This window comes from Columba livia, chromosome 18 (genome assembly GCF_036013475.1).
Source record: "Columba livia isolate bColLiv1 breed racing homer chromosome 18, bColLiv1.pat.W.v2, whole genome shotgun sequence".
In the NCBI taxonomy this organism is placed as follows: Eukaryota; Metazoa; Chordata; class Aves; order Columbiformes; family Columbidae; genus Columba; species Columba livia.
Window position 1 is genome coordinate 8,052,520 of NC_088619.1, and position 23,361 is coordinate 8,075,880.

The following is a 23,361-nucleotide window of genomic DNA, read 5'->3' on the forward strand; positions in this document are numbered from 1 at the left end:
CTGTGTCTCTAGTTAGGAGCTTCAGTTCTGGGCACTCAGGTGACAAATGAAGGTCTTTACAGAGAGAGGTCATTTTATACATATTAAATGAGATGTAGGTAGAGAAAGATGGATAAGGTGAGTTCAAGGCAACAGTCTGGAGGCTGGGAGAGAATTAAACGATACCTAGATACCTGTGTCATCAAGCGAGTCTGCCTAGTGCTCCTATGCTGGTGATTAAAGGAGAAAACAAGATGTTCCTGCTGATCTTTTGGAGAAAGCCGTGTCTTTTGGCTGACTGAAACGAGGCGGTACAGCTGCCCCAACAGAGACGCACAGGAGGATGAACTGAGCGTACCAGATTTGCCATTTCAAAGGCTCATTTTAATAGAGCTGAAGAATGCTACATGATTATTTGCAGTGAAGGTTTGACATTATCTGATACAGTATTATCACTTCAGAAGTAAGACAGGTGGATATATGCAGGGCAAGTCACAGCCAATTGCACAGCCACTGTCTTTCAGTTCAAAAACAAACCCAAAGGCTAAAAAGCACGAGCATTTAAACAATGACATTTCAATCAGATGGTGAGAAGATGAGGTTTTTCTTCCTTGCATACAAGACATACTTTGTTTCTACACTAGAATAATCAGAAAGCCAGTCTGGCTGATACAGTCCCTACCAAAGCCACTGCCAGTGATGAAAATCCAAGGTTATTACTTTTGTCTGAAAATGGGTCTCACTGAAGAAACTGGGATTCACTTGCTGGTTCAAGGGCTACTTTCCTTGAACCAGGAACCCAATAACTGATTCTTTTAAAAAAAAAGTCAATATTTAAAAGATCGTGTTCTTTTTACAGTGGTTTTATTTAAAACCATCTCTTTCCAACTTCTTTAACTGGAGTGAAATTACTTACACAGCTGTGCAGTGTAGCCTCTCTTATCTTCTAAAGTGTTTACACCACAGTTGCATTAATAATGTGATTTTGAGGTTATCCCATTTTGATGCTGCATCCTCTGTTTCCTGTGGAGGGGAGGGGCTGAATGGAAGGAATAAACCTTCACACCCGGGGTTGTGCTGGTGTTCCCACCGCACTAACAGGTAGAGGATGAACAGGACGCTCCGTTCCAAGACGAGCTGCTCCTGCAAATCTTGGGCAGCTGCAGGTGAAGCCACATCATGGACCAGCTGCCCTTCAACACGCAGATAAGAGTGATGGCTAATTCCCAGCTTTAGTTCCAATTTAGAGCTGCAGGATTTAGCTGCTCTGGATGACTCGGAGAATATAGCATATGACATAGGATAAAGCATCTCTGATAATGTAGTCAGCCTTTCTGTATTTTCAATCTAGGCAACGTTGGCCATGGCTACAGAATTCCCATTCACTATTGCATTTCCCAGTAGTGAGTTCTGATGCCATTTTACTTTCCCCATCCAGCAGCTGGGAATCTTCAAATGGCTTTTCTTCCTAGTCTTAAATTAGGCTTTCTTAAAATAAAGAAATAAATTACTGAATTCTAATAGGAAATAGCTGAAACACTTATATTACATGGCCTTGGCAGGCTCTATTATCCACATACTGACATCTTTAGAATTACCCGGTATTTTAATGTGCATTTAAAATTGCTTAACAGGAGTATAAATTAAAGTAATAGAGCAAGTAGTCTCTCAAGATTTTATTGCTCATTGTAATTTCATGTTTATGGGCTTATTGCTTTGTGGCAGGACTTGTGGCTTTTTAGTTTTAGAGAGTATAGTAGTAAAGCAGTGGTGTCTCACTTGGAGCCCTTTCTTGGCTTGAACAGGCTCTGTCTCAGGGCCATAGTCATGTTAATCTCACTGTTGACTGCTTGGATCTAGTTTCCCAGTTAAGAATGCTGTCCAGTGCAAATTCATTTCTAAATGGAATTTTACATACTGCATGCTAGCTTACTTCCCATTACTTTTCATGCAACTCCTCTGCCAAGTTAAAAAAGTAATTAAGAGGAGGGAAAAAGATGACAATGAAAAGCATGTATTTGTTGAGATGTGAAGTGAGATAAGAGTTGTGCACAGAGATGTAACTCTCTTCCTACACCTCTAACTCAGTGCAACCTCATGGAGTTCTGGAGAGGACCAAAGGAAAAACATGACATGGCAAAATTGCACTGATTTGAAAGACATGAAATTCTTCTCCTGTATTAATGATGCTCAGATTTCTATCTGTCTTACCACTGTTTCTCCTTTGATGCTGATTCCATAATTATTTTCACACCTTTCTTTGAATTAATAGTACATTTGGGCACGCACAGATACACACTTAAGGAAGGATACAGAGCTACAAGTAATATTTGTAGAAGGTAACATAGAAATTCTTCTAGCTTGTTACATCAACTCATGAGTATTTATGTTTATTTGTATCCATTAATGATACCAAATACTTTACATTTGCATAGAACTTGCCTCAAAATTCTACCTAAAACACTACTAGGTTCTAAAGATAAAGATGTGAAGGAGCTCTAGAATGTACGTATCATTAAATTGCTCAGTTTCATAAACACCACTTCTTGATTTAGACAATCCAGCTTGAAATACAGAATATTTTCTTCCTAACCATTTCCACTTTCAGAACTGGTTTAGCAGTCTAAGTCCCAGTGGCTTTTTAAGATTGATGGCTAGATCTACAAACTCTATTTAAGTGCTTTAAAATGCAAAGGACTGGCCAAGGCAAAGGAGCTAAGTGCATAAGATACAAGGTTTCTCCCCAAAGGCTCCATGAATTGGGCATCCAACTTGCTTAGGCAAGAAGATAAGAAGATCCCAGGAGGCACCTGCTGTATCATTTAGTGCCTGAAGACCATCATAATTCTGACTATAAAGTTCCAAAGTATCTAAATCATCTTTAAATAAGAACTTTAGTCCCTGGAAAAAAGTTCTCTATTCTCTTAGGGGTTGAAAGTGGGGTAAATAACTGAAGTATTAGTTAACCCCCTGTCTCCCAAGCCCTACCACATATTAAATGCAAATCCAGAGGAAGTTCAATGACAACAAAGCAGTATAGGCAGAAGAAATGGGTTCAAGTGAGAGGTGTTCTTGTTTCTTGCCTCCTTCAGGGAAGATTTCTGGTAAACTGTGCCCTTCATGAAGCTGAGATACTGGCATTTAATTTTTAATTTCCTGCTTGACCTTGTTCTGCAACATAGGTTTGCATTGTTTTTCATGCATAATGTCCATAAAGACACCTTCAGCTACTTATTACATAATACTGCTCCTAGGACATATATTTACAGTGAGAATTTTGTGGAGCGTGCTGTTCATAATTGGAGTAGAGGGTATTCTTAGTCACAGGCTTTTAAATACAAAGCTGTTGGAACAATATCAGCTGGCTTTAATAAGAAAATGTTTTCACAAGTGTTTTAAAGATGCATTTGTGCTTACCAACCACACACCTACAGGCACATTTTCCAAACTGTATTAAACTACAGAGTATCATCTGTGTTACATCAGCCTCTGGAGAGAAATAGTGCACTAAATCTGGTAACGTCACCTGTCTGCAAACACTGTGTTTGTGGGATTGGGGTGTTACTGGGATCTTCTTTGCATTCTGTATGACTCCAATGCTTATATATACACAACAGTTGTTGAAAGCCCTGCCATTTGCTATCCCTGGGTAGAGAAAATAAATGAAGACTTCTGTGACGCTTTTCTGTACTGAGGGCAAAAGGAATGGCACAAGAACTTCTGTCTTGTTTTATGTCAGTAAAGGAAAGTTCCGCTTTCCCTCCACATGGCTCGATATATGTGTTTTTATAGCCAGAATCTTCTGTGAGAAACAGTCCAGCCCAGTACATATTCTTCTATGATTATGAGATAAAGTTTTTCCTGATGTGACTTTTAAAACTCTCTTGAACTGCACTAGGAGTCCTCCATATTTCAGTGTTAAACATGCAGGAGAATTCATGTTTTAGTGGAGTTCTTTCCTTTTACAGCAGAAGTTTAATAAATAGACCCAGATTTGAGTGTCCTTATTCAGAGAAACTCTAAATTTGGTTTGTGTTTTCACTCCCTAACTTGCCTCTTCACTTTGTGATATATTCAGTGGCCCCAAGATGATACTGTGCATCACCTCCAGATGCTGTGGGTAATCTCACATTACATGGGGTTTTTTTATTCTCTCTCTGCCATAATTTGCATGAAAGCAACTGTTAAATATATGGAGAATTTTGTATTATGAATGAACATAATCCCAAATATATTTACATCTCCTGCTTGGCTTTTTGAGCTAATGCCCAAATGTGTTCTTTGTCAGAGTCTGAATTCACGATAAGCTTAACAGAAATGATCAAACTTCAGTGTAGGTTTTTCATGAGCTCGGTTGGATTTTTCATCCTGAGAGCCCCATTGCTTCAGTGGGGACATTCAGCCACCTGGTGGAGCTCACAAACCTGCGTGGTCCAAAGCATAAGCAGAAATAGCTGTAGCTTTAGGCATTGCACTAGTAAGTGATCAAATTCTGCTGCTTGTATCTCCTTCCTCTAAAACGACCAAAACCTCCAAACAGACCCAGCTACTGTGTAGTGTAAACCAAATTACAAAGAAGAACATCACAATATTAAATTACACTAGCATTTAACACCCTACATTAATTATTTTATTCATGCTTACATTAGGTTTCTGGGATTTTTTCAAGTTTTTCAGAACCACCTTCTTTACCACATGGCTCTCCAGCTGAGGTGCAAACAGACACATGCATATATGTACATACACCTATATCTGTAGAGAGTTTTAAACATCTGAGTGTTAAATGTTAAAAATATTATCTATAGCATTCCTTATGTAAGACCTACAGCAGTATTATTTATAAAGAATTCTTACTCTGTTCTTTTTTGTAGTTTCATCGTGCTTGGGTAGCAGGGCAAACATCATGCACAGCTCTAGGTATCTTCATGTAATTTCAGAATACTCTTATTATTTTAAAATAGCCTGTACATTGCCATTTGCCAATGATCTAGAGTACAGTATCCAAACCAATGTTTTCAGTGACAGCGGAATTGAGAATTTGAGCTGATTTTAAATTTCAGACACAACGTGAATCATTCAACCCTCAAAGAACAAACCAGCCCGATCCTACTTGCACCTACAAAAATACACTATGGGAAATTTTGTACTTATTTCTAGTATTGAACCTACTGCAAGTAATTCATTTGATAAATGATCAGAAGACTGTGGGTATTTAATTCTTTTATAACCTAGTGAGCATTGCAGCGTTCCTGTGCTGACACAAAATAGAGCTACTAGGGCTCAGCAGCAAAGGGAGAATAGGATGTTTGGGGTAGAACAACAGCATATCCAGGTTGTGCAATGGACAGCAATAGAAAGTAAGAGAGTTATCATTTTCACTTGGATTTAGCAATGCGAGTGAGCATGCACTTAATCCAACATCATTTCCAGCTGCTCTGTCTAAAGTTAGGAATATACTTGTGGGAGGACCAGCAACCCACAACAAAGCATAAGAATGTCAACACCAGACTTAGCTCTGATCACTAGGTCCATGAGCAATACTTTTATGCAAAATTAGGTTTTGCTTTGACTGAAATAAATGGAAAATTTTATTTAGTAGAAACAGTAAGCCCAGAATTTTTTAACTTTCACAAAACTGGCAGCTAAATCCAAGAACATATGTGCAATTTACTGTGTGGGCAAGGCATTTCTACAGAACTCTAAAAATAAGTTGTTGTGTATGTTTTCTGAAGGTGGGAGTGACCTTCTGGAGATACTTGAGCTTTTAGGAATCATCTTCAACAGGAAATGAATCACCTACTGAGTTCAGCGTGTTCTGTAGGTATTTCTTGTTCTAAATTTAGAGTCTGTGGGATTAAGTCTCTTCTCACAATTTATACTAGGGCAAATCCAAAGTAAAAAGGGCACGGACAACTGCTTTTGGATTCTACCGCAACCGAAATAGTAGTAATACGAGTATTAGAATTAGTAATACAAGCCTGGTATGAGATGCCAGGATCTGGAAAACAATGTAAATGAGTAGATATTCTTCAGCCATAGTCTTTAGAATGGGTCATGTGGAACTGTTCATGTAGGCAAGCCAAAAAGATTGCAGAAAAGGCACCAAAACCTAAGTAAATACTTCTAGTACTACTGTCAGCTCTCCTGAGACTCGCGCTGCCATTGCCCCAACACAACCAGTCAAGAGAAGCCCTAGAAGTCTAAGCTTCTTTGGAAAGAAAATCTGCTTCTCATCACCTTTCAGAGTGAAGAAATATCAAGTGGTACTTGTTTAGGGATATATGCTATGATTTCATGGGCAAGCTTCCCAGAGCTCATTTGATGGAACAGAGAAGCCTCATGGCAACAGGCCAGCTGGCATCCTCAGCAGCACTTCATGATCTTTGGAACCCATGAGAAACAAGCAAAGCTTCCTCCACAGATGGCTATCAGCCTCCTACTCATCCGCTCCTCAGTCTGTGACTCTGAAATCAATATTTTCATAGGCAGTTCAAAATTCCAGCTGAGCCTTCTATGGACATGCATTCTTCCAGCATCTGTTGGTCACCATTTCTTCCATTTTTACATGGGCTTAGCCAATGGTTCTTGGTGTTGAAAGTCTTCACACCCCCAAGCAACAAGGATTGCAATTCCCAAGGTGTCCTCAGGGAACCCTGCTCTTCTCACAGTATCTACTAAAGCAAAAGAAATTAACTTTGCAATGGCAAAGTGACTCAGATTCCAACTTGAAGAGCAAATAGTTTTCTAGCTCTAGATTTTGTATGTTTGCCTTTCATGCTTGTTCTGGGTTCCTTGAATCCATCCTTCAAAATACAGAAAGAATCAAATGTTTCAGAGAGGGATCTCCTCCTATCATCTGTTGATTAAGATACTTTGTCTTTCACAGTGCTGTGAAAGCTGAATTTTCATTTTAGTCTGGCTATGGCACCATCATATTTAAGTAGAAGAAAAAAATCAAGAATAATCCTGTCTTGTAACCAGCTAATGTTATGGACACCCCTCTGGTTTTTGAAAGATGTGAATAGTAGGTCATTGAGACTGTTTCCTGGGTGTCATAGTGAGTTAAAAGAAATTTACCCTTAGCTTAGATCTGACTAAACTGTTCTTACCTCCCTCCCCTAAATCTTTCCAGCAGTCCTAACACAAGGCTGAGTCTTGTCCCCACATGAGGAAGAACTGGCTTCAAACTAGCATAGCGGTTCTGTGCATCTGTAGTACATATTATAAAAGACTTCATATGTAAATAGAAGGAATCCAACACTTCTGTTTCTGGGAGTTCAGTGCTCCATCCACAGACTATTTCCATTATTCATAACTGTATGTGCAGATAACTGTTCTCATTATAGTTCTTTTGTAAGAGATGTCTCAGTATCAAAATGTAAACTTGTATCATGAAACAGGATTTCAAATACAGTATTTGCATTCTTTAAATTTTGTTTCAAAACATTGTAATTAAAAGAATACCAAGGGAAAAAGTCATGTCAAGCAATTAATAACCTCAATTAGAGGCCTTGCTGTACCCTCTGACCCTAACCAAAGGTATTTTTGCAGTTTGAATTAAGAAATACCTGATTAACTTTCATTAAACAATGTTTTATAAGCATTTCCTTCGCCGTTTCTGGTTCTAACATCAACTTAATTACTAAAAAAAAGTATTTTCCTGGGGGGACACAGGTGTAAGCAATGGAAATAAAATAATAATCTTAATATATCTATTCTCCAGTATCACACCAACATTTGGGAAAACCAAAAATATATCAAAGGCCAGTACAAGCAGGAATAGATGGGTACATACGTAAGCAACCTGAACAGATGGTTAAAAAACCTGAAAGTAGATGGTTGAGAGAAGGTCCCTCTGACATTCACTATTAGAGACAACAGTGGCTGTTAATAAAGCAGAGTTAATTCTATAGCAAGGAGTGAAATATTATTTAATCAGCAGTACTTCATACATAATTCAATTAACTGCCTTCACTCATCAGTATTAACGAGAGCTGGAGCTTGGATTAATGTGCTTGAGCTTCATAACAGCACTCCCAGTCTACTTAAATGCTGCCAAAACTTAATAAAGCGCTGCCAATCAAATTACAGTATCTGAGCCCAGTGCATCAATGTGCTGATATTACAAATCATCCTATGCTCGCATCATTGTTTGCTAATTCCTTATTTATGCTGATCTCTGCACTAAATAGTTTAATTAGCGTACAGTGGTAGAACAAGTTAAATTTCTTATCACTTTGTTGGTGACATCTTTAGGATCATTCAAGTTGTTGAGCAATAACTATAAATGGTGTATCCATGTGCTTTCAAACACATGATTTTGAAAGTAATAACTTAAATCAGATGCATAGACTGCCATAGAGGGATTTCTATTAGTCAGAAAATAAGGATGCTAATTTAATTTCTGCTTGGGTTCTGTCTGCAGAACTTTTCTACTGTGGTCTGTGCATTCCTAGGCAGAACAAAGATGTCAGTGAACCACCCTTATGGTGCCATTACTGCTGCTCAAACTCCTTTTGCTTTCTCTCACTCCAGGTTGAGAGAAGGGACAACAAAGGTTTCCAAAGTATTTTCTCTGTATATCCCTCTGCCATTGAGGGATTCAAGTCTCAGATGCTGATGAGGCTGCCTCAGCAGAAGCTGAGAAAATGATGCTTTGGCATTATGTCATAATCAGTGTAACCTACAGCCAGCCTCATGGGGGAAATTTCCGAAGAGCTAAGCCAAGCCTTACAGAACTGCTGAGGGGGGAGTCTGACTGATGCTGCTTACACCACCTTTAACTCTTCTGAAATAAATCTCTGCTGCTCCTCAAAACACTTGGCCATGTTTCAGCTGGGTGAATTGAGGCCAGAGCGTGGCACCCAAAAGGAGATTGAATTACTGAAAAGTTCTTTGAAGTGTAAGCTCTGGAAGCATTACAAGCTGTCAGAAGACTCAGAATAAGATAAATTACATTAGGGAGACAACACAGAATAGCATGCTTTTTTTTTTTAATATATTTCTTTTTAATCTTAACAGAAGAAATGAAGATGTCAGAGGAATACAGTTTTTGTATACAGCAGCGAGGGGACATGTAGAAAACTGTCAAGAAAAAGCACCAAAAAACAAAACAGCATGTCAGAAGTTTAACACTTTTAAAAAAAACAGATCCTTCTGCCAACCTTTTCTGCTTGTGAGTTTTGTGCCCTCCACAGGGGGAGTGACACAGACCCCATGCTGAATGGCACTGTTGGCCATAGCTCCAAAGTCAGCTGTAAATTCACAGATCTCAAGGCTAGAGGATGCTGCTAGATAATGGGTATGGATTTTCTGTACATCATGACTGCGTGTCATCCACCTACCACCTGTACTGAACCTAATAATTTGTCTGAATAAAGCAGTATTCCATAAACTTTACTGCTGAGCAAACAGCACACTGTTGGTAACATCATACTTTGCTCTCCTTTTCAGCTCATCAAAAGATGACTCAATTACCATTTAAAAGTTTATACTGCCTATGAAGTCAAGGACTGTAGAATTAGCAGTCAGCTTGAATGTGTTTTGAAAAGAGTAAATGTATCTTAATGTGAGGAACTGACAGGTTTGAATGTAAGTGTTAAAGGACAAGCTGCAAGCCAGTGTTGGTGTTAATTTTAACTAGCATTAGGCACACAGTGAATAATGGGCAGATGAAAATTACAGATTCTATCAACATTTAAGGGGGAATGATCATGCTGGTAATGAAGAAAACCTTGGTAAAAGCCTGCCTAGTTTATGCAGCTGCCCAAATTCAGAGACACCCGGGTTCAGAGATTCAAAATGGAGACATTTTTTCTCCCCTTTGAAATCACAATTTATTTTCCTACTGGAAAAGTCAAGGCAAAAGGTAAAATTGGTAATTAGAAACATCCTTCTGAAGGCTTGAGTATTTTGCTTTCTAAAAAGCTGTGATAGGTATTTGCCTCTAAGGTGCTTTAAACTTATGGCAAAGTTTCAGGGAACCTGCCTTAATTTTAGGTCTTGTTTAATGTTGAGCCTAAGCCTGAAATATTGACATCATCTTGTTTTTAAGGAGTGAAAAGCAGCTTACTTACTTTTAAATCTATTTATTGTGCCCAGGGCCACCTGTTCCTGGACAGTCAGTAGCCAGAACAATCATTGCCAAATTCGGGATCTGTGGAAGTTGTTTTCCAATGCAAAATTTAATAGGATTTCTTCACAATTTAGAAATGCTAATGCCAAGGGGTAAAAAGAAGAACTAGGATAAAGAAGGAGGAATTTAAAGACTCTTTTGACAAACTTGGGAATTTCAATGTATTTAATTAAACCTCAAGCTAGCTGCATTCATCTGTCATCAAGGTGATGCACCAAAACTTGCCTAATGAATGGTTTGTTACATTCAAGTTTTCACACACCTTAGGCTACAAAAAAATAAACTAAATGAGAATATCCTGTGTATCTCAAGTGAAGTGTGTGTTGGTTGGTTTGGGGTGTTTTCTTCCTAAACCTCTGTCTCAATGAAGGTGTGATTTTATTCTGCTGCTAGAAAGACCATCAAATGCTGTATCCACAGCCTGAAATTATTCAGAAAATAAGATGTATTCAGTTCTGTGTGAAGGTCACAGGTAATAAAGCCTCCAAGGCATTATCTTCCAGGGAATCTTTGCTGCCAAAAAGGCAACATATATTATCTTTTACACATCTCCCTTGGAAGCAATTGATGCTCATTCCTTCTGAGCTGTTACAGTCTCTGGCAGAGAGAAATAAGCAGTCGGGAGCATTCTGGAGCTACAGACCCTCTGTTCTCCCCATGACGCACTGGGAAGTAGATTATGGTCTTTGTGCCTGTAAGAGATTTTACAATTCTGTGTTCTGTGCATTGCACCCCCGACTAGTCTCTGCACCGCTTTGCTAAAGCATCTTGTGTGCTGCTGTGATGCTCTTCAGGGTGGAGCAGTTACCTTACGGATCCGATGATGCTCAGCACTGCTGTGTTTCTCACATAAACAGCGTGCTTGTTACTGTAATTTTCCACAAGCTGAAATAAATCATTACAAGCCACAGAAATAAAATGTTATATGGTTGTGGCCTTACAAACTTAGGCCACCTGCCAGCGCTGGTCAGATGAGTAGCATTTTCTGTAGTGCTCTGTGACTGACACTAGTTTGAGATGTGCATACGCACCCACAGCTTAAGCAAACAGTGAGCTAAGGAAGGGTTCTAGAAGGATTACTGCTGTGCTGAACAGCTTTCCAGTCATAGTTTGTGGAGTTGCGAGTTGGAAATAATAGAGGGTTCACCTTGCAGTGGCTATTTGACCTGACCTTGAGCGCACACCTGACATTCACAACTCAGCTACCCCATTGGCTTTCCCCATCAAGGCAGTGCACTTCCACTGCCATGTGCTCATGCACATTTCCAGACCTTATCTTAAATCAATAAGGAACGTCCACTCCTTGCCCGTTACCTGCATCAACTCTTACTGATGCATTCAGAGCAAATTTGATCTTACGATCCAGTTGCTAGACTGAGCTGCACAGTTGTCTGCAGTCAGAAGCTTCCAAAGCAATTTGGGGTTGTCACTGTGCCTGTGCATGTGTGTGTTCACAGTGAGATCAGGCACAATCAGACCAGAAACAGCAATAACAGTATCGCGGTCAAACAAGAACACAAAAACGTCACCCTGTAACACTGAGGGGAGATAGTTCCTTTAGCCTTCATCTTTATATTATCCATACTCTTCTGGTCCTTTGGCTTACACTAACAGTGTCCCTCCTCCTCTCTGACCAGCACGTTATTAGTACCTGTAAAGCCACTAAATAAGATACATATGTACATTTAGCTATTTTTTTGCAGAGAGTCGATTTAAAATTTAGGCAGCAAAAGGGAGGGATCAAAAGAGTAGGGATCAAAAATCTGCATTCTGTCCTAAGTTCAATATAAATTTCAGCCCCTAGGGGCTGAATCTGTAGCTGCTGAAGCTTGCAGGCTCTCTTTGTTTTTTGCCAGGTGTAGAATGGCAGTGGATGGTGTGCAGCCCCACACTCTGCACTGCTCCTCCCCACACTGCGTTCCAGATCCGTGTCTAAATCTATTCCTCTCACATTCCGCACTTTCTCCTCTCTTTCTCCACCCCCAAGCAATGCATAGAGTATTTATGTGCTTGCTTTTCCCCCCACCCTGTTCTGTTTTTTGAGGGGTTGGAGGGGGCTTGTCTTTGTTTGCAGACAAAACCAGCTTGAGAACCTTCCCAGTTAGCCTGTCTGATGGGAGTGCTGCAAAACATTGCTCTGTATTTGACTGCAAATACAGAAACTTCAAAGTAAATGAGAAAACACTTACTGGTGTCATTAAATACACATTTAGGTGAGTATTTAAGAACCTTCACAGCCTTGTGAAAACCAATATATTTGCAAAATGTTTCCTCGCTGACAGCAGAACTCAGCAGTTTCATTTGCTGTATCTCTGTTGAAAAGCAGCCTCAGCAAGATCAACAAGGTTGTTTGGAAGCTCAGATTCACAGCAGAATTCATAACTGAATGCATTAACGGACCAAAAGGTTTGAAATATGACCTTGTCATTAGAAAATCTGCAGTACATTTGAGCAGCACATACGGCAATTAATCCAATGATAGAGGAGTTCCTAATAATGGCAAGTTAACAAAGGATATTAAAAACAGAAAACTTGTTTGAATAATAGGTATGCAAAAACTTGAGTAAGGATGTAGTATTTGCCTTGCATTTGCTACAAAAGCCAATAGGACCACAGACAAACCCGCCTCAATAGCTCTAACGAACAGAAGCAGGTTTGGAGTTTGAGTAGGGAGGATGTAGATAACAGCTGCCCTAAGGACCTTTGGCCTTTGGAAGAACAATCAAAGTTACAGAGTTTTGGTAATCGCACAGTGGAAGCAGCATCCCCAGGCAGGGCCAGAGCCCCATGGAACGGGGTCAGGGAAACCTGATTGCTCTAGAAAATACCAGAGTGCAGAACATCAGTGTTTCTGCCTTGAACTGTCATTGCAGATACGAACTGCAGCGCTCAGTGGTGAACTCTGTGCTCGCTCCTCACTTGTCTTTGCAAGTCAGCAGAGCGAGGACATTTCTGCGTCACTTGCTGTCATTAGCTGTAAGTCTTCTGAGAAACCAAAGCAGTATGTGGCCATGAGGAATTCTCCAGGGGCCACTGTCACACACACAAATGTTTTGGAGAATGGGACTGGTTAACCCTTACTAGGTGCTCCTTACACATGACCCTTATGCCACAGTGCCTGCCTTCTCCAAACTGAATCCCTTATTGCCCTACAGTTTCAGCATGTGATGCTCATTATATTCATCCTAACAAAGGAGGTGCTAACAGATGCAGACAGAGAGAATCTGACAACAAACAGTTAAATTCCAACTTAGTACACAACAGTTATGTTTGTTTTAGTAACAGCATGCTGTGAACCACTGGGATATCCAGAAAGGGCATTTTTGATAGAATAAAGATGCTGTCTTCTGTGATTTTTTTATGCTCCTTCTTTCATTTATATTTTTCAGGAAAAGGATCGATAGTATCCCAAAGACATTAAAATAAAGCTGAATCTACAGAACAGAGCTCAAGTTATCTGCTGGATAAGCAGTCTTTCACCCTTTCCTTAAAAGAATAAGTTCCAAATTACTTTTCTCTGAAGAACTTTCTCCTGGGTTCCAATTTCATCTCTGTGAAGCTTTTCTTCTGGATCTTCTTTAAAACTTTAGATCTCACTCGCTCTGCCTCAGAACAGTCATTCATTTTACTAGTAACAGCCAAAGTCCCCAGTTTTACAGCATGAACCACAGCACAAACAGAAAAACAAAAGATAAAGAAGCGTGAAGAGGAAAGGAAAGGTTACTTCCAGAGATCATCTGACAGCTCAAAACCTGGGTTGCCTGTATTTCACTGCGAGGCCCTTCTTTAAAGGGCAGAATGACCGTCACAGCTTTTTTGCATTTCATCCTTTTCCTTTTCACTCTGCATTTAAATCCAGGGCAAATTCTCCCTCTTTTCCACCCACCAAATTACAATGAGTATCAGGCAAACTCAGTTGTGGTTGCAGACTTGTTCTTCGTTTGCTGCAAAGGGAATCTGTTGAATCCTGGCAGTGATTCATGACTGAGGGACTGACCAGACCTGATTAGGGCACCTTCTTCCCCTCCCATTTTTCATTTCCATCTCTTTTACCAAGGATTTCCTTTACCCAAGACTGACATTCCAATGAGCAACCTGTGCCAAATCCAAACATCCCACTTTCTTTTTAACCTTTAAACCAAACTGTCCTTAAACTGTTTTCATTTCCATTTCTTGACATAGTTATGCTAAATCTTCCAGGGCAGACAGTTTTCCCCAAGACTATACATCCCTTTGATTGGAATGAAAAGAGTACATTATATTTTCAGAATCGTAGTAACAATGGCTCTACAAGATTGTTACTCAAGATGCTTAGTTTTGCCCTCTATATAGCTCTGCCTATAGATACACCCCTCCCTACTCCTGCCGTATTGATAATGAAAAAAGAAGTAAGGATACGAAAACCATCTATAAGTACCTTTTAAGCAGCTGACTTATATTTTTGCAAAACATTAAAGTAGTATTTGATGGTATAGTTTTAGTATATGTGTTAACTCACCACAATGTGGCAGAGAAAAATCTTATTACATGGTGTTGTATAACCGCTCTTTACCCTAAGATTAACGTAATTTATTAAAAGTATTTATTTAAGGGGATTTATTCTGGTTTAATTGGTGTAATGAAAGAAGCGGTTCTCTTTTCTATGCTGGTATCCCAAATGTGTAGATGAAAATAAGCAAAAGCTTTGCAAGGTTAGAGGTCACTAACTGTGATTGCTAAATACTTTTTTTCCAGATAATACTCTTAATTGAAGAAAATATTTAATTAGGCAGAAGTAAGTAGCTATAATTTAAAAGGTAAATTGAAGTGGGTATTGGAGAATGTCTCTATTAAAGACATAGCAGAAAATTAACACTTTTTAAAAGAAAGTATCTTTCCAGAGTCTTAACTCCTCCTTTCCTCCTCCAAGTTTTCTGTTCTTTCTCATTCAGCCAGTGCAGTTGTTGAACCTTTCCTGTCATTGAGAATCCTTCCTACAGAGGGATGATGACATTTGAACAGACCAGTATGGAATTAGCAGTGTGTAATATGATGCTGTTAGAGTTCTTCACAGTTTTCATTTTTTTCATATGTTTCAAGGTTTATTGGTGAAAAAATTTAATATTTTTAACCATCTTTTGAATAATGGTAATGCTGCCTTACTCTCCAGGACATATTTCAGCTGTCAACCTTTTTCTTCTTCAAAAGAAATCAGAACACTTTCAGTTCTCAAATTTGAAACCATCGTGATAGTGTCTAATATTACTGCAGTCTGGAGATTTCTGCGACCAATTACTTACATGAATGCCATTCTATACTCTGGCATTTCTTTGGTGTCCCCGATTTATCTCTCAAAGCCTTTATGGCTTTACATTTGGCTTTTATGTAGAAGCAGAGCAGGTCATGTGGTTATCCAGAGGCATTAGTATGGTAATTTTTTTCAAGTTGAGTAGGTGGAAATAATTAATGGACTGCTTTATTGATTTACATAGATAGCTGATTCTCTCTGTGGTTTCAATTCCCAGCTTCAATAAAGTAGCTTCAGATTTTATCTGCAGGACCAGTAATTACACAGGGCAAGAATAATTGCTGCACAAATACAATCTGATTGTGTTTTACGCTATTGCCAGGGCTGATGTTAAAGCTTAAATGTATAAACAAGGATCTGCTGCATGAATAAATTGACTCCTTTTAAACTCCTGAACTCTAGAGTGACTTCAATTCAGAAGATCTGTGCTCTTGAAAGTTGAGCAAACTTCAAAGAGAAAGTTACAGTCTTAGTGCTGTGCAACACAGAAATAACTTTACTGTCTTGCATCTCCTATTACTGACAGTGACCAGCAGCAAATCCCTTGAGGAAAAATAACCCTCAGAAAAATTAGATCACATTTGCTACTTTTAGTCTCCCAGAGACTGATGCAGACTTTAAGGTAGGATTTGGGCAATTCAAGTCACTGCGGTATTCCTACTAGAGTTCCAACTGACTAATGGATTTGTTCATTTTATCAATTTATACTAAAAGTCATTTTTTCTGATGCTTGATTTCAAGACACTTCCTCAGATTAGTTCCCCATAAAGAAGCTCCTGTGTGGGAACCTCCCTAGGCACTTCTGTAAGCAATCAGGAAAATAACTGATAGAGCTTTGCTGCTCCATAATCTTTCATGTGCTCCTTTTACAACCTGATCATCAGCTACAGACTCAGTCAGGATCCTTGTCTCTCATAGACTTGAAAAAAGTTATTAGTAGCTTTTATGCCTTTAGAAAATTGTTCTTCAGTATCTTCTTTTCACTTGTCTTATTTTAGTTTTATATTTAACTTGTCAGAGTTCATAACCTTTTCCATTTTTCCTATTTAGACACCATTTTTTAAAAGGATGCTCTCTTACTTCTAGCCACCTCCTTCAAGCTTCCTGGCTTTTCAGCCCTATTTAAACAAAGGTTCAGAATAAAAACATAAGGCCTTCAAATTTAGCTTATATTCTGGCAGTTCCAATGTCCATTTCACCATTCAGGTGTTCTTTTTAAACAAGATTCTTTATTTTTATGTAGTTCTTCATTGGTTACATAAAATCAACTACATAAGGGTTTTCATTCCTATAAAGAAGCTGAGTTCAGTGTAGTACAATATCTATTATACAAAGTGTTGCTTCTGTAGTTACTCCTAAACCAATGCCCCTGCATTGCTCAGACCTAAATCAGAGGTTGTTTCCTCAGCAAAAGGTCTGCACAAATGCTATTTTAATATCCTACTTATTCCAAGTTCCCAAATCATGATCATCAGATCAGGGAGACACACAATGTAGACAGGAGGTTGGTGGCATGACAGCCTCCACTTGTATCTAGTTCTGAGGGTGGCAGCTTTTTAAAACATGCTTTTCTTCCAGATATCTTACTCTCTATTTGATTTGCTGCTTTACTATCTCATCTACTTATCTGAGGCAACAGAAGGAGCACAGTAGAAAGTCTGCTTACTGCGTTCTGCCCTGAACTGGGAAGCCATACTGAGAAATATGGGGATATTTACTGGATATTACAAAACCTGGCAATGATAGAAATTATTTGCCTACTGTGCATGAAACCTGCCTGCTCTTTGCTTTTGTTCCCAAAGCAGTAATAAATCGTGCGTTGCCAAGCTTGAGCACTTTTAACAAAAGTTAGCTTAGCAAAAATAAGCTGTGAGCATAAGAGAACCTGGGAAGGCAACACAAATGTACGAGCAGGAGGGTGGAGCAGGGAGAGGGGGAAACTTCGGATTCTTTGGACAACTGAAAGTGGCTCCTGCCAGTGATTCATCGTGGCACAAAACAGAGATCAGAGCATTACATCAGGAGAAAAGCAGGGAAGGAGTCAGGATTTCATCTTATATAAATTCTCATGTTTTACGGCTTAGAAACAAATATTTTTATTTTGGGGTAGAAATCTTGCAGAGCAACTCTGCAGTTGCCAGCACATTTCTGCTAAACACAAGTATCTGTAAGGAAACCTTAGATTGTGTAGTTGAGAGCTGATGGGGTAACACTTCACCAGGTCGGTCATGGCCTTCTCGTCTTTCTCAGTCATTTCAGACTGGAGAACGTGGCCAGGACCCGAGCGGAGCCACAGACACAGTCGGGGCAGCTCCGCGGCAGGATGAGTCCCAGGAGCGCTCGGTCCCCAGAGCCAGGTGTGCTGGGAGCACAGGCTCATCTCACCCACCCCCAGTGATGATTCTGTTCTCCTCTGAGCCAATCCAGACTACTGCAGTCAGAGCATCACAAGGACCCTTCAGAAACAGCCTCGGAGAGATTGTAGCTACAAACTCCCCATGGCTTTGCTAAGAGCAAGATGCAGAAACAGAGCATGGGGTAGAACGCTGAGAAGCTTTTTTATAAATAAGCCCCTGACAGCCAGACAAGTGAGTAGGAGACACTGCTTAGCAATCCACAACCCTCTCATAACCTAAACCTTTGAGTCCAGCATCGTTTTTTTTCTAAGATCAGCTATTTAGGATGTGGTACACAGCACGCACCTCTGGTCCCATCCTCTTACAGCGTGGATGCAGACGGTTACCTCTCCATCACCACCCATGGCACACAGGGCCATTATGCTTATTTGCAAGTTTGCCTTGCTTACAGAAGGGCATCCTTATGGGACACTGTTCCCTCATTGCTTTTCTCTGGAAAGGGGAGGCTTGTATTTATTTAGGGAAATCCTCAATACTCATCACGAGGAGAATAGGATTCAAGCCTTGCTTTATTGTTCTAGCCACTATTATTTCACTGTTGTGCATAGGTTTGGTAAAAGCCATCAGAATCCCTCATTCTATTGTGTTATGCTGATAGCAGAGCATCTTCGTATATCTCAATATAAATTGTTCCCAGTAAATTGAAAAAAAAGAGCAGCTGCAACAGGATACTGACTGCATAAGGATGTCAGAGATTTTTGCAGAGGTATAAAATATAAATAATCCTCCTCACCTCCTCCCCACATAACACACACACACAAGGTCTGTTGCCCATAGTGCACCAACATAGAGGAAACAATCTTTGAATTTATCCAATTTTCTTTCTGTTATGAGAAGGTGAAAGGCATGACATTGATCAGACAAAAACTTATCACCTTATGTCTATGTAACACGTTTTCAACAATTCAGCTCTCAACCCGTTTAAATTTAGGAGGATTTATAGACGAAGGCAGAGATGACATGATCAGTATACAGAAGCTTTTGGTAGAATAACCAGTAGCCAGAAAACCTTGTTAAATGAGATTGTGAGCTGGTATGTGGGCTGCATGCAAACTGGCTCTGAGGAGTCGCTGCTGCCCAGCGCAGGAGCCAGGCTGCTGCCTGCGGGCTCCAGAGCTGCCCGCACAAAGTGCAGCAGAGCCTCACTCATCACAACTAGAGTTTCATGGAAATGCAACATAATGGTGGGGAAGGAGATGCTGTTTCATTAATGCCTTAACCCCTAGGAGAACCTTGTCTGTTAGCTAAGCTGGAATAATAAAATAACAAATATTGTGATATGTTTTCCTAGATTCATACACCAGTTTCTTCAGCCTAAACAGTTAATTCAGTACTTGTGTTTAATTTAAGCCTTGGTTTCCTACATGAAGCCTCCTCGGATTTTTCCATTATGGCTCTGACTACCTTTCTATTACTTTTAGCATCTAAGCAGCAGCACTAATTACTTTAATTAAATGTAATCAGACATTAATATTGCCTAATATCCCCATCCACTGGTCAACTTAGATGTGCAGTCTTAGGTCAGTCATCCTTAATTAACCTTCAGTTGAAGCATAAGCAAAGTCGTTCTGATCACCGAAGTAACTTTAGCATTGCCGCACTTTCTTTTTGTCTAACTGTAAATACTGAGCTAGTAGCAACAGCCACGTTCTGGAGATATTCTTCAGCATAAGCATCCTGAGCATTTAGAAAGAAATAAAAGACCATAACACAGACTTACATGTCTGGGTGACAAGTCCAAGCCCTGCAGTACAGATCTCCCCCTTCTTGACTTCCAGGTGACACGCTGGTGAGACACACACAACACAGAATGCAAGAGTTCCCTGTCAAAAACAGAAATAACATTATAAAACATCAACTTATAGCAGCTGTTTTCCAGTGCAGCTTTCTGGGACAATCCCAGTTACATCATAAATTCCTTAAGTCATACAAACTTGAAGGTAATGGACTTCCCTGATTGGCTTGCCATTTTGTTGTACTTACCATACCTAGCTTGTTTAGTTATTTTTTTAAAAGCTTGCTAGATAATTCTTTTTTACCAATAACAAAAATATTTCTGCTCAAAATATTGTTTTAGTAATACTAGAAAACATTCAAGCAACAGATTTCCCTTCTAGTGTTTTCCATCTTGAATCTACAGTTCTACACTTCCATCCTTTTTTAAATAACAACGCAAAGGGATTTATCAAGGGAAACCAGGTATCTCAGTTAACCTCAACTTTTGTCTTGGGCCTCTTCATAAAGAGAGATTTTCTCTCTGACAAGAAGTGCGGTGAGGTCCTATGGTGTTCCTCTTCAGAAAAAACACAAATAATTGAGCTCTGCTTTATTTGTAATTGCACCACATTTATTCATTGTCAAAGCATTAGCACACTCTAGGAACTTCTACAGTCCTGGGAGTCTCCAGTGGAAGTGAGAATTGCCTGGAAAGTTAAATGGAGGAGCCAAATAAATTTTTAAGAACATACCACCTGTTCATTTTGCTGATCACACAAAACTTATTTTAGAGGCCTTGCATCTGACCTTCTGCAGGGTGGTTGCACACAGGGTTTATTATTCAAATAAAAGATTACTGACATAATTTGATGTGGGCATCTGCTGAAGTTTTGCTGTGCAAGCAGTAGCCCCAAAAGAACCATGAAGTATATCTTGTAGAAAAGTTGAGTAAAGCTACATATTAACCCAGCCAAAGTTTTACACCTAAGTACACCCAGACCTTGAGGGCAAAAGGAACTGAGCTGTTCTATAAAACACAATAAGCAAACACTCACCAAGACCAACCATTTTCCTGAGGCTACACTACTCAAAAGGTATTTTCCACCTGTCTCCCCTCCAAGGAACATTTTCCCAATGAGTCAAGTCTACTACAAATGTGAGGTTCAAATCCAGACAACGCTCTACAGAACTCCCACCAGAGTAGCCAAATACTGCAAGCAGAAGCAAGCGCTCAGACTGCAAAATCCCCCACACAACTAACTACAGCTACCAAAAAGCTTTTTATAAGCAGCTGGTGGGTTTTCAGCTCCACCCTCTGGGCAAAACACCTGCGCTGCTCCCCATGGACTCGGCCCCATTGGCACACACGATTTGTAGATTAGAAAAATGCTTCGAGGCTCAAAGGTTATGAAAACTTTAAACAAAATGTAAAAAAAGAAAAAAATAAAGCCAAAAAAGGCATCAGCATTTGCACCTGTGAAATTTTCACCTGCTATACAAAACTGTAGAATAATTCTGATAAAGTCAAAGTTCCCTTAGATACTTCAGAGAGAGACACAAAGTCTGCAGACACAAACGCATCCTTTATGCATCTTGTTACTTGCTCTTTACTCAGAAATATTTTCAGCGCCAAGAAGTTCATGTTGATCTTGTCTATAAATTGCAGATTAGATGCAGTATGAACCTTCAGCCTGCAATTACCTGATGAGAAGCAATTAATGGTTACAACACATTTTGTTCTAATTAGGGGTACGGAAAGTAACTCAGCTTGTAAAAATCAGGGCTTCCTCCATGTTCCAAAGCATTGTACATGCAGGGAGGAACTGGCCCTCTTTACCACCAGAGTTTGGCTTTTCCAACAACTGTTTTTTAATATCAAAACTTTGACTAAAGAAAGGTTTGGGTGAATGGAACAGAAATTAGTAGAACCTGACTAAAGAGCAAGCCTGTCCTCTGGGGCCACAGTGTGTTTGTTTGTCTTATAATAATTCTGTGGTTGTTAATGAATTCTAAACGCAAAGACTTAAAAATGTACAGCAGAGAAGCTTTTTATTATTGAATCTGAGATTATATGCAGGTACCTTCAAAAGAGGAACGAAAAACGACCTTCTTTTCTGATACAAAAATACCTGAAACAATATGTTTTGGTCTTTGTGTATGAAGTTTTAAATTTGAAGTCCTAGATGAATTTGCCTGTTCTTGGTTTCAGTGTCTGTGTGCAAGACAATATGACAAGTTTAATGATCTGGCTGTCTGCCTTGCGTGTGTTCCTGTAATCTTTCCAGACTTTTCTTAAACTTGCACTTTTTTATATTTTGCAGTTCCCTCCTTTTGGGGTTTGGTGAACTCAGCTTGGAATCTTTGCTCAGTCGGGAAAAGGCAGTCACCTGTCAATATTGAAACCAGCCATATGATTTTTGATCCCTTCTTAACTCCACTTCGCATAAACACAGGGGGAAGAAAGGTAGGTGTTCTATCCTGTTCTGGCATCAAAACAAGAAGTTAGTAGACTTAAAAACATTTGCTATATTTTATATTTCTAAAGCATTTACGCTTTTATCTCAGTCAGCTCTGAGGCAGAGTAACAACACAGTGCTTTGCAAATCACACAATTTCATCACTGCTGGAGAGATAGAAACCATAATTTTTTAGGTGTCTTCTAGCACATATTTATATTTTCCTATTAACTGTTACTTGAAACTCTGCTGTCTGGAAGAATAACATCTCACTTAGAAACTCTACATTTATAATTCAATTTGCTGCTCTTCCTGAGTGGCATTTTAAAGGTGCTATTCTGAAAGTGTTGTTTGAGATGGTCAGGACCTTCTTTTATTCATCTAAATGAGGATATCATTCCAGTGCCACCATGTTAAGGGGCAGGAAGGGCTGAATGAGCCTCTTTATGTTATGAAATAAAAGGAACTATGAGATACATATCTCAGCATGGGACAGGCAGATGGATGTGTTCAAAAAGTAATCTAGTTTCTATGTTATCTAGAGCATTTTGGCACTCGTGAGATTTTTTTAATGGACTTCTCACATATTTTAACTAGAAAACAAAATGGCAACATTTATTTTAATAGATCATAAGTAAATCTCTGAGGATATTGGATCAGTTGGAAATGATAGGTTAGGGAAGACTGGTTTACTCATCTTAAACCAGCTTATGATTTCTTGTTGCAAAGTGACTGCCACAGCTTATTAACCTCTATTTCTGACCAAACCGAATCTTGTTGACCCAGATTTGGAGAGTATATCTTAATACACTGAGCTATGAAACCAGAGCCATTCTGGGATAAATAATGTGCATACCTGTGGCTCAGGCACCGTGACTCCCAGGCCAGTCCACATAGATTAAAGGCAGAGACAGGAAACAATCTTAACAAAGTGATGCTCTGCAAATGGGTGAAGATTGTTGTCTGAGAGATGTGTACATATGTTTTACAGACTTTGTTGCTTATTCCATGCAGGCAGTTCTCTTTTATGCAATCTGTAATACAGAACAATGCAGATGAAAAGGCATTGTGACTCACAATATCCGAACAAGCAGAGACTCTAACAAAAGGTTATTTCAAAATGATTTATCTTGTCCTGTTTTGACAAATGAGATTTCTGCTGGAAACAGCTCGAGATGTCAGGAATGTGCTCTGTACTTCCTATGGAGGTTCTGATGGTACATGTGCACACACATCAGAGTCCATGTAAGCTTCAGCACAGAAATTATTAAAATTGGGGTATCATTGTTGCTTTTGAAACAGAAATGCATTGAGGTTTTTCATTTTGATACAGAAAAGACTTTTGCTGATTCTGCTATTTATGTAAAGGCT

General features: G+C 39.4%; 1 protein-coding gene and 1 long non-coding RNA gene across 6 annotated transcripts in view; one reads left to right on the forward strand and one right to left on the reverse strand.

Moving 5' to 3' along the window:
• The window catches only part of LOC135575770 (uncharacterized), a 62,707-nt gene extending 41,431 nt beyond the window's left edge, over window positions 1-21,276 (reverse strand). The window contains exons 1-2 of the long non-coding RNA XR_010467041.1: window positions 20,590-21,276; window positions 19,539-19,641 (exon numbers count right to left, since the gene is read on the reverse strand). This is a non-coding gene — a long non-coding RNA (uncharacterized LOC135575770). The remainder of the gene's footprint in view (window positions 1-19,538; window positions 19,642-20,589) is intronic.
• The window catches only part of CA10 (carbonic anhydrase 10), a 162,367-nt gene that overhangs the window by 43,259 nt on the left and 95,747 nt on the right, over window positions 1-23,361 (forward strand). For all 5 annotated transcript variants that reach the window (XM_065034788.1, XM_065034787.1, XM_065034785.1 and 2 more), the window contains one exon: window positions 21,856-21,998. In XM_065034788.1, coding sequence (XP_064890860.1) covers window positions 21,856-21,998 — 143 coding nt within the window. The remainder of the gene's footprint in view (window positions 1-21,855; window positions 21,999-23,361) is intronic.